Source organism: Cupressus sempervirens, chromosome 9 (genome assembly GCF_028749045.1).
Source record: "Cupressus sempervirens isolate cs-2001-9-10 chromosome 9, ASM2874904v1, whole genome shotgun sequence".
Classification (NCBI taxonomy): domain Eukaryota; kingdom Viridiplantae; phylum Streptophyta; class Pinopsida; order Cupressales; family Cupressaceae; genus Cupressus; species Cupressus sempervirens.
The window spans coordinates 8,474,352-8,490,096 of NC_143126.1; the positions used below are offsets into that span (position 1 = coordinate 8,474,352).

General features: G+C 35.0%; 1 protein-coding gene across 1 annotated transcript; it reads left to right on the forward strand.

Annotated features, from left to right (window-relative positions):
• The first annotated feature begins 937 nt into the window (after positions 1-937).
• Positions 938-11,558, forward strand: LOC149537358 (protein DMP3-like). Its single transcript, XM_089800936.1, has 2 exons — positions 938-1,425; positions 11,408-11,558. Exons 1-2 carry the CDS (start codon positions 1,013-1,015, stop codon positions 11,556-11,558), a joined length of 564 nt encoding a protein of 187 aa, XP_089657062.1. The 5' UTR covers positions 938-1,012.
• The last annotated feature ends 4,187 nt before the right edge of the window (positions 11,559-15,745 follow it).

Here is a 15,745-nt window from a genome sequence, read left to right on the forward strand (position 1 = left end):
AATAGTTGTTGATTCCGGCTACAACCATATGAACTTTCGCAAGGTGATCTTGTATCCTCTGACCTTTTTTTTCTGAATTATAACTAAATATATTATTTATTAATAGAAAATGACTATTCATCAAAAAACAAAAAAAAAAACAACCAACCTTCAAACACCAATATAAATCGTTTTATCTATTACATTTATAAAAGACAGTTGACATATTTATTGCGTAGCGTACATGAATGCCAGAATATCCCGAGCAGAATTCGTTTCAAAACTTCCAACCGAACAGTCCAACCAAACAACCAAACAACCATTCAAACTCAGATCACGTGTGGGGAACAAATACGGAATGCATATTGTTGCAGAGAAATATTGCAATGGAGATGCCAATTACATTTTGATTATGTATGTCTGAAACTTCAAGATACGATAAAGCATTCATAAAATTTGTAATGTTAACAATCAAAATATTATTCGAACAGATTATTTAATGTAATCAAACTGCTTTAATGTCTTATCTCCTAAAATATTGTAGATTTGCATGATTGATTGGCCTTCCAAAGATAATAATAATAATACAGTATGGGTTTTAATTTTTTGGAATGATTCTGAAGGAACATTTCAAATCTTATTCAATCCACGTATCCAAGGACATTTCAAATGTTCGAAATTTCGGCAACATTAGATTCAGAATATTGAGAAGACCAAGCATTATAATTTTAATTTATTGAAAAGATGAGCAGATGCACGGACAGATAAGCTTATTTGACGGCCTCTATATTCAATTTTAAGACGACATATATCTCCAATTCAAAATGTGACCCTCAACTTACCTGCAACTTACCGGCGGCCTCTTAAAAATTAAATGTCAAAACTGAAAGTCAGGCTCCCGCATTATTATTTAACAAGTACCATTTGCCTTAAGAACATACACACATCAGCTGCGACATCTTCAGAAGATTTCTCTTCTCTTTGGAAGTGAATTTCCCAACTTGTGGTTCAAAATTTTACTAGAATAAGCAAAATGGGAGAATCTGATAAATCTTCTTCAAGCGAGACAACATCGACCAAAGTGGTGAATTCCGCATTATCTTCTGCTTCAAATATTGTAAAGGTACTGCGCACTGGAATTCTATTTGTATTTCAGGCTTTCTCTAATCTTGTATCCAATAAATTGGACTGTACAAAATCCAATAAGGTTTTGGTTGGAATAGTTGTGGGTATTCTTGGGATTGCATCTTTCACTTTCACAGATAGCAGAACAGGCAAAGTGTATTATGGAATTGCTACCTTTAATGGGATAGCCACAGCTAGTAAAGTCAGGCCTTTTACAGAATCAGAGTATAAAATCAAGAAGAAGGATATATTCCATGCACTTTTGGCAGTTGGGGTGTTTAGTGGTATGGCTCTCACAGACAAAAACATTGTGCAGTGTTTGTATCCTATTGTGACCAATAGTCACATCATCGCCCAAGCTTGGGGGCCCCCTTTTGTCTCTTGGTCTTGTCCTTTTGGCTTTAGTTCTTGGTAGTATTGGGCTAAATTTTCTGAAGTTCGCTCTTTCAAATAAGAATTGGTAAAATTGGCCAGATGTGAAAAGTATTGTCCATGTGGTTCTGAGAATGGAAATTATTTGCTTGTTTGAGAATTGAATGTCTTGACTTACTATTTTTTGAAATTCTATTATTAGTAAGTCTATCTTTAGTAAATTTCATTGCCTCTCAGATTGGCCTTATTTTGACTTTGGGACAACAAAATACCGAAATATCTTATCCTCTCTTGAATAAAGTCTTGTGTATGCTAAGATTGCTAGAAGATCATACAATGACTTCAAGGTTCCTTTAACGCCAGGTCTTGACTATGGATAAGATCGGTGGTTGATGCGATTTGCTGATGATCACAAGGGGCCTTACGTGTTTATTCATATTCATTTCAAGCCATATTGGATGTGGGAGCTATCTTAAGGTTTTGGAATGAAGCACTTTTTTTGGGATTTTTCACAGAATATGCAGAAATTAAATAGGATGGGATTCATGAATTCTATTCTAATCCTAAGGGTATTGATAACAACAAATAGTATTCTAGTGGACAAATTCCTCAATTTACTGAATTTAGCTTCGCCAAGTTATACTACAACTAAGCATGAACCAGTGCAATCTTCAAGGGTTATGCCTCTCAGAAATTAGAGATACATTATTGGAAAGCTTCAATGACACCCCCACAAAGATTGTTTCTCAAAATGTATCACATCCTCCAAGAGGGTTATCCAATGTCCAACAATACAATTTTGCGCAAAACACCAATTTTGCAGATGATGTATCACCATATGCATCTAAGCTTACTCAGAATCCTTCAAGTTTCATTGGAATGGTGCAAAACTCTCAGGATGATCAAAAGGTTACATCAAATGGACAAGTATCTTCAAAGGATCCATCAGTAGAAATGATCAAAGATAATTCTCCTATAGTGGAAAGTTCCATTACAACTCAAAATGGGAGAAATTCTATACATAACAATGAGACATTTGATTCAAAAGGGCAGAAGCTAGTGGTTTTTTATCAAGGGAAGGAGGAACCTGCACCTTTCCTAGTATCTGTTAGAATTTTTAGAAAAATGTTACATAATTGTTTAATTGACTCTGGTGCATCAAGTAATGTAATGCCATTGGACATATGTAGAAAGTTGGGATTGATTCCACTTCAAACTGACAAGAAAGTCACACAATTGGATAAAACTGAAGTCCCAGTTGTGGGAGAGTTGAATAATATTCACATGCAACTGGCCTCTGATCCATGTGTTCAAAGTTGTATTGACATATCTATTGTGGATATTCCTGAAGGGTATGGCATGCTTCTTAGTAGAGATTGGGCAAGGAAATTGAATGGTTACATTGCAACGGACTTTTCAGACATGTGGCTCCCATGGAAGGGAATTCCCAATCAGATAAGGATAGAGAGGACTCCAAGGCTCCGGTTGTTGATCACTGAGTATGGTGAACACAATGAGACCTTGTTTATGGAAACCACTTTGGGATCATATATTCCCAAAACTGGAGAGGTTTTAACGTTGCAAGGTTACAATCAAGGGGGATGTCCTAATGTGATTCCAATTTTTGCTAAGTTACCAGTTATGGATAATTCAGAACCATCACTAAATGAAAGAATGTTTGAGAATTTTAGGAATTTTTTCCTAAAAAGCATTAAGCAGAAAGTTGAACTAGGAAAAGATGCATCCATTCAAAATCTGTTGTTACCCAACTGGTGTAGAATACATGATGCTTTTCATTCTGAGATATCATGCACCATGTGCAAAGAAGCAATTGCACAAGTTTCTAAAATGGTTCCACAAGCATGGATAGCAGAAAATGTGGTCAGAATGAACTCATCCTATATGAAAACTTTAGACCCACAGCAAGAAAGAATTCAAGAAGGTAAAAAAGGATAAGAAGAACATCAAAAATAATCCAAGGATTCAAAGGTAAGATCACCCATGGAATATGAAAATGATCAAGTATGGACTCTATCCTTTGATGGATCCAAATCAAAGAAAGGTAGTGGAGCTAGTGTTGAACTCATCAGCCCAACTGGAGAAACATATTTGGCAGCACATAGGTTGCAATTCCCTTGTACTAATAATGTGGCTGAGTATGAATCATTGGTCATTGGATTGCTCTTCGCTATCAAAAAGGGTGCCAAAATCCTACATGTACGTGGAGATTCAGACATAGTCATTGGACAGGTACGCAAGAAATATACATGCCATTATAAAAGATTGGGTTGGTATCTTAATAGAGTTTGGGATCTAATCGAAAGCTTTGATGCTTTCAATATTAGAAGGATAAGTTGAACAAGCAATCCAATAGCAAAATCTTTGGCTCAATCGACAAGTTCATTAGAACCATTAGCCATGGATTGTGTGAAGAAATTTACAGTTGAGCTAACTTCAGTACCATCAGTCCTTGACAACATCACAAATTTCCAAGTGTTTGAAGATGACAAGCATATTCTTGATTTTTTGACAAGCTCGAGGGTATTTGAAGCACAAGTCATAGATGAAGGAGAAGAACAACAAGCTCAGTTTGAAATCGATGAGATTATGAATTTAAGGACAAATACCATTCCAAAAGAAATGATTGAACTAGAAAGAATTTTTGATGTCGACAGACTAAGTTCCCTCAAGTACCAAAGTACTGAAGGAGGGGAATGTGAAAAGGTGAACTTGGGAACGAGAGAAAATGTCAAGAATGTATTTATCAGGAAAGTTTGTACCCCCATAGAAAAGGAGGAATTATTGAAGCTTATGAAGGAGTTCCCTGATGTGATTGCTTGGGGATATGAAGATCTGAAGGCATATGATACGTCTCTCATTACACATACTATTCTGTTAAAGCCAAATAGTAAACCATTTAGACAAAGGCAGAGACCAATGAATCCATTGTTAGAACCACTAATACATCAAGAAGTGAAGAAGTTATTGTTAGGAAGGATTATATTCCCAGTTTGACACTCAATGTGGGTTGCCAACCTTGCACCTGTTAGAAAGAAGAATGGAGAGATAAGGTTGTGTGTGGATTTTAGAAATCTCAATAAAGCTTCAGAGAAGGATAATTATCCAGTGCCGTCATTAGATGAAGTGATACAAGTTGTTAACGGTTCTCAAATGATGTCATTTTTAGATGGTTATTCTGGATATAACCAAGTGATGGTAGAAGAAGAAGATAGACTAAAGACGGCATTCACAACTAAATGGGGTACATTTGCTTATAGAAGAATGCCTTTCGGTTTGATCAATGCAGCAGCTACTTTTCAAAGGGCCATGGATTATGCATTCAGGGACTTGGTAAAGAAGTGCATCATCATATACATGGATGATCTCACAGTATTCTCTCAACATAGGGAAGATCACATCAATGATTTGAGGAGAATCTTCCAAAGATGTAGAAGATATGGTATTTCCTTGAATCCAAAGAAATGCATGTTTGTTGTCACTGAAGGGAAATTGTTAGGACATGTAATATCAGAACGAGGAATCTCAATTGATCCTGAGCGCATTGAGGCAATATCAAAGATAGGATTGCCAGCTAGTCAGAAAGAATTAAAGTCATTCTTTGGGAAAATTAACTTTGTAAGGAAGTTCATAACTGGATTTGCAGAGATAGTAAGGCCATTAAATGACATGCTAAAGAAAGGAGCAAGGATAGATTGGACCCCTATAGCAAAAAAGGCATTCGAAGAAATCAAGCAAGAAATTGTGGATGCTCCTGTTTTTTTGAGTCCTGACTATACCAAGCCTTTCTATATATATTATTTTGCCTCAGAACATACTTGCGCAGCTATCCTCACCCAAAAGGCAGATGATCAGGATGAACATCCTATTGCGTTCATGAGTTCACCCATGAAAGAAGCAGAATTGAGATATCTGAATGTTGAAAAACAAGCTTATGCTTTGGTGAAAGCAATAAAGAAATTCTGACATTACATCCTAAGAGGCAAGGTTTATGCAATAGTTCCTGATGCATCAGTAAAGACTTTGCTAATGCAGAATGAATTGGGAGAAAGAAGAGGAAAATGGATGGCAATTATTCAAGAATATGACATGGAGATACAACCAATGAAGTTGGTATGAGGATAAGCTCTAGCTCAAACCTTGTCTACAACTGGTCCGGGATTAGTACAACAAGTATATGTGTTAGAATAAGTATCCCCAGATGAATGGTATGATGATATTGTTCATTATCTGCTAAACCATAAGTCTCCATCACACTTGAATTCTGTTCAAAAGCATTCATTGAGAATGAAGAGTCAAAATTTTATGCTTCAAGGATGTGTGCTATATAGAAAGAATCATGATGGGGTTTATTTGAGATGTGTTGGAAAGAAAGAGGCTGGACACATCATTGAGCATTTTCATAGTAAATATGGAACTAGTCATGGAAGTGGTCTGGCTATGGCTCATCAAATATCAAGAGCAGGGTATTATTGGCCAACCTTGTTAAAGACACTTATGAACATGTGAAGACTTGTCACACATGTCAGATAGCTGTGACACGTGAAAAAAATCCTGCTATGCCATTACAACCTGTTATTGAAGTAAAACCATTCACAAAATGGGGGTTAGATTTCATCGGTCCCATCAATCCACCATCATCAGGACACCACCAATATATCTTGACTGCTACAGACTATTGCACCAGATGGACCGAGGCTCAATCACTAAAAAATTGTACAGCGGAGGTTGTTATCAAATTTCTTGAAGAAATATCATTACTAGGTTTGGATGTCCCCATGCATTTGTATGTGATAATGGGCCAGCATTTAGATCATTGAAGTTCTCAAACTGGGCTTTTGACTATGGGATCACACTAAACTTTTCATCAAACCACTATCCGCAAGGGAATGGATTGGCAGAATCAACAAACAAAAATCTATTGAATGCAATGAAGAAGCTATTAGACAATAACCCTAGAGATTGGCATACACAGCTGAGATTCACACTTTGGGTGGATAGGATCAGAATAAAGAGTTCTTTGGGGACATCTCCATATCATTTGGTCTATGGAAAAGATCTAGTTTTTCCTATCCAATTAAGAATTCCAACACTACGATTCATGCAAGATTTTATTAAAGGAGAAGATAGAGTGTAGACACATTTGACCCAATTATTGCACTTGGAAGAGAAGAGGGACGAAGCATTGGAAAATTTTGCTAAACATCAAGGAGTTGTTAAGAGATGGTTTGACAAAATGGCAAAGGTTAAAGAATTTTGAATTTCAGATCTGGTACTTCGCTGGGATAAGGCACACGAAAAGAAAGGTGGACATGACAAGTTTGATAATCTGTGGAAAGGTCCTTATCAGATTTCTAAAATTTTGGGAGATAATGCATTCAAGCTTAAGACTCTAACAGGAAAGGAAGTTCAGTTGCCCGTCAATGGGCAATTCCTTAAGCATTATTTCTGCCCTTAGGTTTTCTTTGAGAAACCTAACATGTACATAGTTAGTTTAGGTTTTCCTTTGTGGCGTGTTTTTGTTTTTGTTTTTTGTTTTTTTTAGTTAGGTGGGGTTTTGGTTTGTCTCCCCTCTCCTGGTTAGGAGTTTTGGCTTTGCATAGTTTAGGTTTCTTTCCCTTGTTTGTTTTGTTTTATTTTTCTCTAGGTTGTCTTCCTTGGGTGGTTCGGTTTTTTTCTCTTCTTTTGGTTTGGCTTCGGTTCTGGCTTTTGCTAGGTGGCTCATAGTTGTGAGAATTTTTTTTTATTTTTTTATTTTATTTTGCAAGTGGAGTTATGTGATGATTTGGTTACTTCATCTGAAGATTTCACTAAGTTTTTTTATTTCATTTCTTGGATAATTGTTATGAAGAGCATTAGAATCATGGCTATTCTTCATATATTTTTAGTGGGTTAGAAAACATACTTGACTCGGAAGGTTAATCATACATTGTGTCTTGACGCATGAACTCTGAGGTTGCCACATACTTCACACTCTTAACTATTGCTCTAAGTCCATTTATGTGTTTTTGGAAAGGTCATGACTTGTGAAAATTTTAAAATCTTGCTTCAGCGCCACTGTAACTCCTAAACCCATTGTAAGCTTCATTGCTTACAAGCCAAAAAAAAAAAGAAAAAAAGTGAAATACCAATTCAAAAGGAATAAAAAATAAAATGATGAAATAATAACATTGGCTGTAGGGGTATGCAAAAATCTCCATAGGTGTTCAAAAGAATAATTCACCGGAAGTGGAGCAATCTCCATTGGTTTTACAGCGACAACTCCGTCGGGGCTATGGATGCTTGACTGGCAGCAGGGCAATGTCCAGGATGCTTTTGAAGTCAAGAGGAATCAATAACTTGTCATGATTAATATTAGGATTTCTTAATGCTCTTGTCGAGCTGGAATTAATACATTTGCACACACTTAGGTTGTCGTAGAGTAAATGTGTTTTGATCCAATATATGATTATTCTCCCTTTTTGAGCTTGTTTTCTCTCTTATTGGTAACGTAAGATTGAGAAACCAGAGATTCTGAGTTCAGATTAAGTTTTATCCTTGAAATTTTTGTAACATTTCACCCGTGAAGTCACGAGATGTTGTGACCAATAGTCACATCATCGCCAAAGCCTGGGGGGCCCCTTTTTTCTCTTGGTCTTGTTCTTTTGGCTTTAGTTCTTGGTAGTATTGGGCTAAATTTTCTAAAGTTCGCTCTTTCAAATGAGAATTGGTAAAATTGGCCAAATGTGAAAAGTGTTGTCCATGTGGCTCTGAGAATGGAAATTATTTGCTTGTTTGAGAATTGAATGTCTTGACTTACTATTTTTAGAAATTCTATTATTAGTAAGTCTATTTTTAGTAAATTTCATTGCCTCTCAGATTGGCCTTATTTTGACTTTGGGACAACTTACTATTTTTAGAAAGTCTATTTTTAGTAAGTCTATTTTTAGTAAATTCCATTGCCTCTCAGATTGGCCTTATTTTGACTTTGGGACAAGTTACTATTTTTAGAAAGTCTATTTTTAGTGAGTCTATTTTTAGTAAATTTCACTACCTCTCAGATTGGCCTTATTTTGACTTTGGGACAACTTACTATTTTTAGAATGTCTATTTTTGGCAGGTCTATTTCTACAACAACTGAGCTATGGTTGATAAAGAGCCAAAAGGGTACATGTGTCTATATCCAAAAGAATGAGCAAGCATGACAGTCAATCAAGAAAAAAATGCTTAAGTCTGGAATCACCCATGAAATATCCAAAAGTAGAAAGGCATGAAGATAATAGGAAAAATGGTTGTCATGGAATTCTTTCATCATGGACAAAATCCATGATCTCTCAAAAAATCCAGCCTTGGAGAAAAATGGTGGTTGCGGAATTCTTCCATCATGGACAAAATCCATGATCACTCAAAAAGTCTCACCTTGGAGAAAAATGGTTGTTGCAGAATTCTTCCATCATGGACAAAATCCATGATCTCTCAAAAAATCTAGCCTTGGAGAAAAATTGTTGTTGTGGAATTCTTCCATCATGGACAAAATCCCCGATCGCTCAAAATTTCCAGCCTTGGAGAAAAATGGTTGTTGCGGAATTCTTCCATCATGGAAAAAATCCATGACCACTCAAAATCTCCACAAGCAAGAAAATTAGAAATCATGGAAGCAAATATGGCTAAGTGTTGGAGATTTGTCCTTCATAGAAGCAAAAACAACGAAGTGCTAGAAATTCCTCCTTGATGGAAGAAAAAATGCTAGTGTTGGAAGTTTCTCCTTCATGGAAGAAAAATTGGCTAAGTGTTGGAAACTTTCTCCTTCATGGAATAAAAACTGGCTAAGTGTTGGCAATTTCTCCTTCATGGAAGAAAAATTGGCTAAGTGTTAGAAACTTTCTCCTTCATGGAAGAAAAAATGGCTAAGTGTTGGAAACTTTCTCCTTCATGGAAGAAAAATTGGCTAAGTCTTGGAAACTTTCTCCTTCATGGAAGAAAAAATGGCTAAGTGTTGGAAACTTTCTCCTTCATGGAAGGAAAACTGGCTAAGTGTTGAAGATTTCTCCTTCATGGAAGGAAAATTGGCTAAGTGTTGGAAACTTTCTCCTTCATGGAAGAAAAAACTGGCTAAGTGTTGAAGATTTCTCCTTCATGGAAGAATAAATGGCTAAGTGTTGGAAACTTTCTCCTTCATGGAAAAATGAAAAAGGATTAAGTGCTAGAAATTTCTCCTCCAGATCTTGAATTTGACCCTCTTCAAGTGTGTACCCAAGACTGAAAAAAAGATTGATGATGATAAAAAAAAAAAGGGGGAATTCTTCAAAATGTAAGAAAAGGCATAATAGTGAATTGAAAGCATTTGAAGAAAAAGGAGGAGGAAGCTCTAGTTCTAGAAATTCAAGAAAGATGCTCAAATCTAAAATTCTAGTACCAAGATCAAAGTACTAAGTGATCCGGTCCCAGACATTCAAGGTTCAAAGATCAAAGTTCAAATCCAAAAATCCAAGAACATGACTAAGGAAATGTTTGAAAGCTTTACCAGGGAATCTAGTCGATGGAAGAAGATTGTTGATAACATCAAGCAAGGAATATCAAATGCAGTTGCATCTTTGTTATCACAGAGAATTTTGGAAGAGGAAATGACAACTGATAATTTGAAAGTCAAGTTAGAGGAATTCTTTCAGCTAAACGTGTATGGAAGAGATGATTTTGAGAAATTCTCCATCTTCTCAAATACAATGCACACTACTAAGGACTTACTACCAGATTGGGATGAAAGCTTGGGAAAAGCAGAAAGAGCAATTGCATTTCTAGAATTCAAGCAAGAATCTGCACCAAGCATCAGTATAGAGGAGTTGGAAATAGTATTAGATCAATTTTGATCTTTCAGACAAAGAAATCAAGGATAGATGCATTAAATGCAGAGTGGGTGTGCATAGGGATCATTTATTACACCCCACTCTTTCTTAAATTAGCATGAATGATGGGCATTTATTACCCACTACAGTAGTGGATTCCTTATGGCATTAATGTAGATTCTTTTCCATTGCCCTAACCCTAATTAGGGCTGATGTGGCATGATCTCGGCCATCGGTTATTGTGATCATCCGGGCCAGCTGTTATAATCGAGGACCTATATAAAGGCCTCATTTCTTCATTTGTAAGGGGAGATTTTTATGAGATTGTTGCTATGAGTTACTGAGATAATAAAGTTTTCATTGGAGTTTGGTGAATACTTGACGTATCTTAGTTCTTGCTTGTTCTCCTAAAATTTCTTCAAGTAGATTAAGTTTAGCATAGTCAATGTGTGGTGATTACAATGGAGAATATGATGGTGAATTAATGAATTCCTTTGGTTCATACTTTTGATGTTTTAGTGATTCTAATTCATTGTGTAAAGTTAGCCTGAACCCCTTTCATGCATATGCTCAACTTCTATCATTTGTATACATTGTTCTTTATGATTGTGTATGCAGTGATATGAAAATCTTTGGCATAACCCTTGAAGATTGCACGGGTTCATGCTTAGTTGTAGTATAACTTGGCAAAGTTGAATTCAGTAAATTGAGGAATTTGTCCACTAGAATACTATTTGTTGTTATCACTACCCTTAGGATTAGAATAGAATTCCTGAACCCCATCCTATTTAATTTCTGCATATTCTATGAAAAATCCAAAAAAAAGTTCTTCATTGCAAAACCTTAAGATAGCTCCCACATCCAGTATGGCTTGAAATGAATATGAATAAACACGTAAGGCCCCTTGTGATCATGAGCAAATCACATCAACCACCGATCTTATCCACAATCAAGACATGGCATTAAAGGAACCTTGAAGTCATTGTATGATCTTCTAGCAATCTTACCATACACAAGACTTTATTCAAGAGAGGATAAGATATTTCGGTATTTTTTTCTACTGTTTGGTGAGTCATAAAATACACATCAACATATCCCTCTGCAGAGAGCAATATAGAGAAGATATATAAGGCTCTCCCTATTGTTGTCAGTGCAATCAGCAGTGCAATCTTAGTTTTTTTTCCTTTCAACCGCCAAGGAATCAATAGTCCCGCTACCTCTACAACTACATCAACAACATGAGGTCATCAAAACATCATGATGAAGGGATAAAAATAATATGTAACGCATTTTGTCTGTACAATTTGTAAAGTATGAAAACTTAAGGATCTTGACTATTTATCATCATAAGTCTTTTTTTGTAATGATGATTTTCTATCTAGCTAAGTACAACCATTTTCTGTCATTTCCTTATTAGGGGTTGTTAATAGAGGTTCAACGGTTCCCTTCACCTAGATCTCAAAAAATTAGATGACAATTCAAGTTGGAAAGTGGTGGATAGGAGGAAGAATGATGTGAAGATAGTTAGGGTTGTTTGTAATTCTATTAAATCCTAACTTTGTCTCTTGGACAATTTGGTTGTTTTCCTTGTGAATACTTAGTTCATTCGTGTACTGATTTTTGGGCTTGTTTCTAAGTCTTTGGTTTTGATGACTTTTCACTATTGATCTTCATGTTTACAGCCTTATCTTATCATATAAATTGTAAAAAAATAAAAATTAAGTAACTTTATCTTCTTCCCAATTTTATGTCTTGAATTTTAATCTTTTCTTCCCTAGAATGCTGCTTGTCAAGCAACTTGTTCAGTTTACAAACAACAATCATTAAGTTGCCTATTTATTTCTTTGAAGATAGTTTTGGTGAAATTCTAGACATTTACACTAAAGTTTTATATGTTAAAGTTAATTATTGAATATAATGTTCTAATTAGATAAAATGGAATAGGGCCACAACACTTAGAAAAATATAACATCAAGTCTAGTGGACAGCCACACAAGGGTCCACAACAAGTAAAAACCAACAAAATAGAACCAACAAACTAGACAACTAAGCTTCTAACTAGAAAGAACCAACAAGAATGAAACCAACAACCATCACGAACATTGAGACAAGCAACCACCACCAACACAAATAACCAACCTAATAACAACAACCTAGGATCACTACTTGCTCAATTCCTTGAGACTATTGAGGAAGGCATGCTTCTTGGAAGGTCAAGATGAAGTCGTGTCTCCAAGAACAACCTCTTGCTTAGTCACCAACTAAAGACCCTCATCTTTGCCATGTCTTTCCTTATGTCATTATTTTTTTTGTTTTCTTTTCTGTAGATCTTCTTGAATCCCACCAAAAGCCTTCTCTCTTTTATCCCGAGCTTTCCTTCATTGTGTGGTCAAGTCTTGGATTTGATTGCCTGGATGGACTTGATACTCTTTCATAGATGCAAGAACAATCAAAATCCCATTATTTTCTTCCTTTGAAGGAGTTTGGGCTCTTTAGTAGCTCTGAAATATATTCCTCCAAAATTTACTTGTTATGCAGCTTCTCCCCTAAATATCCCCCCAACTTTATGTCTATTATGACATGTGCACAATTCATCAAATTTGAGAGGCAAACCCACAATGTCAACAACGCCATTGGTAGCCTCAGAGAAAAGTGTAGGGACAATAGAATGAGGAATATGTGGGTAATTAGTATAACTAAGATTTGTTGTAGTGGCAAATCCAATAGATGCTACAGGAACTAACATGGTTAAATATGCTACATGAAGTTATGAAGAAAGTTAATGTAATGTTTCAAGTGTGTTTTCAATTTTAAATGTTTGTAATAAAGTCCTATGATGTGGTGGCATAAATGGAGTAGTGATTTGATGAATTATTTAATTATAGCCACTTAGGAAAAAGTGTGTTTTCTTTTCAATTAAGTCAATTTTCTTTAAGAGCTTTGTGTGTGTTTTGAATAATGAAGCCAACTATGAAATTGATAGCTACAAGAAATTTAAAAGAACTAGAAAGTTGGCACCAAATTCTAATTATTGGCCAATTCCAAATGATTTCACAAAAATAGTTTTTGATTTCTTGGTAACTAAAATTTCATCTTCCCAATATAAAGAAAGGAAAAGTATTGAAAATACATATTTTGGAATGCAATTGGGGGAATCCGATGCAAAGAAGATGAATAGAAAGTTTTAAGTTTATTCTAATTTTTGTGAATCTATCATTTTGAATGTGCAATTTTCTTTGTTTTCTTTCCTGAATCAATATTTTGAACTCTAAGAACATATTGATGGTTTTTTCTAGAACAACAACATATTGACTGGTTTTGAGTTCAAGCTAAATTTGTTGTTTTGGAATTGGTTGTAGGAAACATCATTTTTTGATTCAATTTTATGTAAAGTTCTACCATTTTGAGGGTTTTGAAAATCGATGGGAGTCATTTAAGCTCTCCATGATCTATTTTCTAGGATCGTGAAGGATTTTTGTATCATATATTTTTGTTTTCTATTTTTCTTTCTAATTCTATTTATTCTTACTTGTGCCGCGTAGAAATCAATCTCTAAATTTGGTATATATCTTTATGTATTTACCATTATTTTGAAATTACATTACTAATATGTGATGATTGTCAAGTTTGGTTTGAATCATAAATTTGTAGAGTTGTGAAGTGATTGAGAACGTCACATTTGATAGTCAATTTGGTCCCCAATTTCAATTTTGAATGCAAAACAATGGTGTGGGGTTGATCATAGTTTCGTGTTGATTTATAATAAGTTGGTAGTTGGTTTGATGTTCCATTTTCTATATTCGTAGATGACCAATTCATTCATGTATTTCAATTTAAATGACGAAGCGGTCGATTTGTATTAAGTTGATACAGGGAACCAAATGTTGCTATAGGAGGTCAAAGAAGTTCCTATGGTATGTCAATTATGAATTGATATTAAGTGAAACAATCAAGTAACAATATAAGACAAGTTAGAATTGATCCTAAAGGTGTATGTGCCCCTTGATGCAACTTAGTTGATTGATTAATTTCCTCCTGAGTTTTCTAAGGTCAAGCTCTACATCAAGATGGGTTTTAGGGTAGGGAAGAAACAAAGTGCCATAAGGTGTGTTGAAGAGAAAATTAGGTGTGAAATTCTCAAGGGTCCATGTTGATACCATAGACCAAGAAGAATCAGAGGTTCCATTATCTAAAAACCTCTAAAATTTCTTCTTCTTTTTGATTAAGGGTTAAACTAGGTTTTTTATAGGATACCCAAAACCCTAACAGTAATTACATAAAATACAAAAAGTTTACCAAATTAAATAGTAATGAAAATGAAAACCAACACATCCTAAAAGCTAGCACCCCACAAAAAAACTACCATGTCCCTTAAATAAAGTAACACTAAAATATCATTCCAATAGACCCACCTCCTAGACTCAAAAAAAGCCAAAAAGGAATAGTTAAAAGGACCATTAACTAACCAAGCACTAATCTTGATGAAGAGCCATCTCCTCTTGCATTTCCTTGATCTTTTTGAAAATAGGTTTTGTATCCTCTCTATTTATCTTGTCCTTCTTGGCCTTCATCTTTCTTGTAGTAGTCCTAGTTCTTTTTTTACTAACAAGAGACTCTTCTACTACCTTAGGCTCATCTAGGTCTAGCACCATAATCTTGTTAGCATTGAAAACTACATTTCCAACAATATGGTTTATGCTCTTTATCATCACCTCCAAGATTTTCTAGTATTTTTTAACCATGTTGTTACTTGTGTTTTCAAAGTTTTTTGTTCACCAAACCCTATAGAAAATTGCTCTTTTCCAAGTCATACACTGTAGCTTCATTCCAACGTCCCATATTCAACTTATTCACAACCTCTTCCATTTTGCAATTTTGGCCTCTATAATTTATATTGATCATTTTAACAAGGGGTCTTAACTATGGAGATGAGATATGGGTAGGAATTAGATTTCTACTTTTTCATTCTAAAGGTATATATAGAAATCTCCTTCGGAGTTTGTAGAACAACCAAAGGGGGATGAATTTCTACCCCTTTTAGATGATCTTATAGCAACTTCACATTAACCTAATTCATATCTATAAGGTTGGCAACTAGAAAGTTTCTTTCCCTATTTTCTTCATTGTCACATTCTATTTCTTTTGGGGAAGCTTATAATGGTAAGTTCTTAGAAGTAATAAACATATCATGGGTATTTTTATCTTCAAAATATTTGAATTGTGTGAATTATTTTTTAAAATCCCCCTCATCCATAACATTATCTACCTTCTTGGAATCTACATATTTCTTCTTTTGTATACTTTCTTTACCTTCCTTCGAATGGATAGAAATAGGGAGAGGCCATGTACTATTTCAAGACAGAATAATTTTGTCTCTTAATAGTTACCATATCATGGGAAGAGAAGTGATTGTTAGAAATTGTAATTAT

Excerpts from the sequence above, each read along its gene's own strand:
- LOC149537358 (XM_089800936.1), top strand. The coding sequence starts at position 1,013 with ATGGGAGAATCTGATAAATCTTCTTCAAGCGAGACAACATCGACCAAA. Across the intron at positions 1,426-11,407 it reads AAAAACATTGTGCAGTGTTT|ATATCCCTCTGCAGAGAGCA; the intron begins GTATCCTATTGT and ends ATACACATCAAC.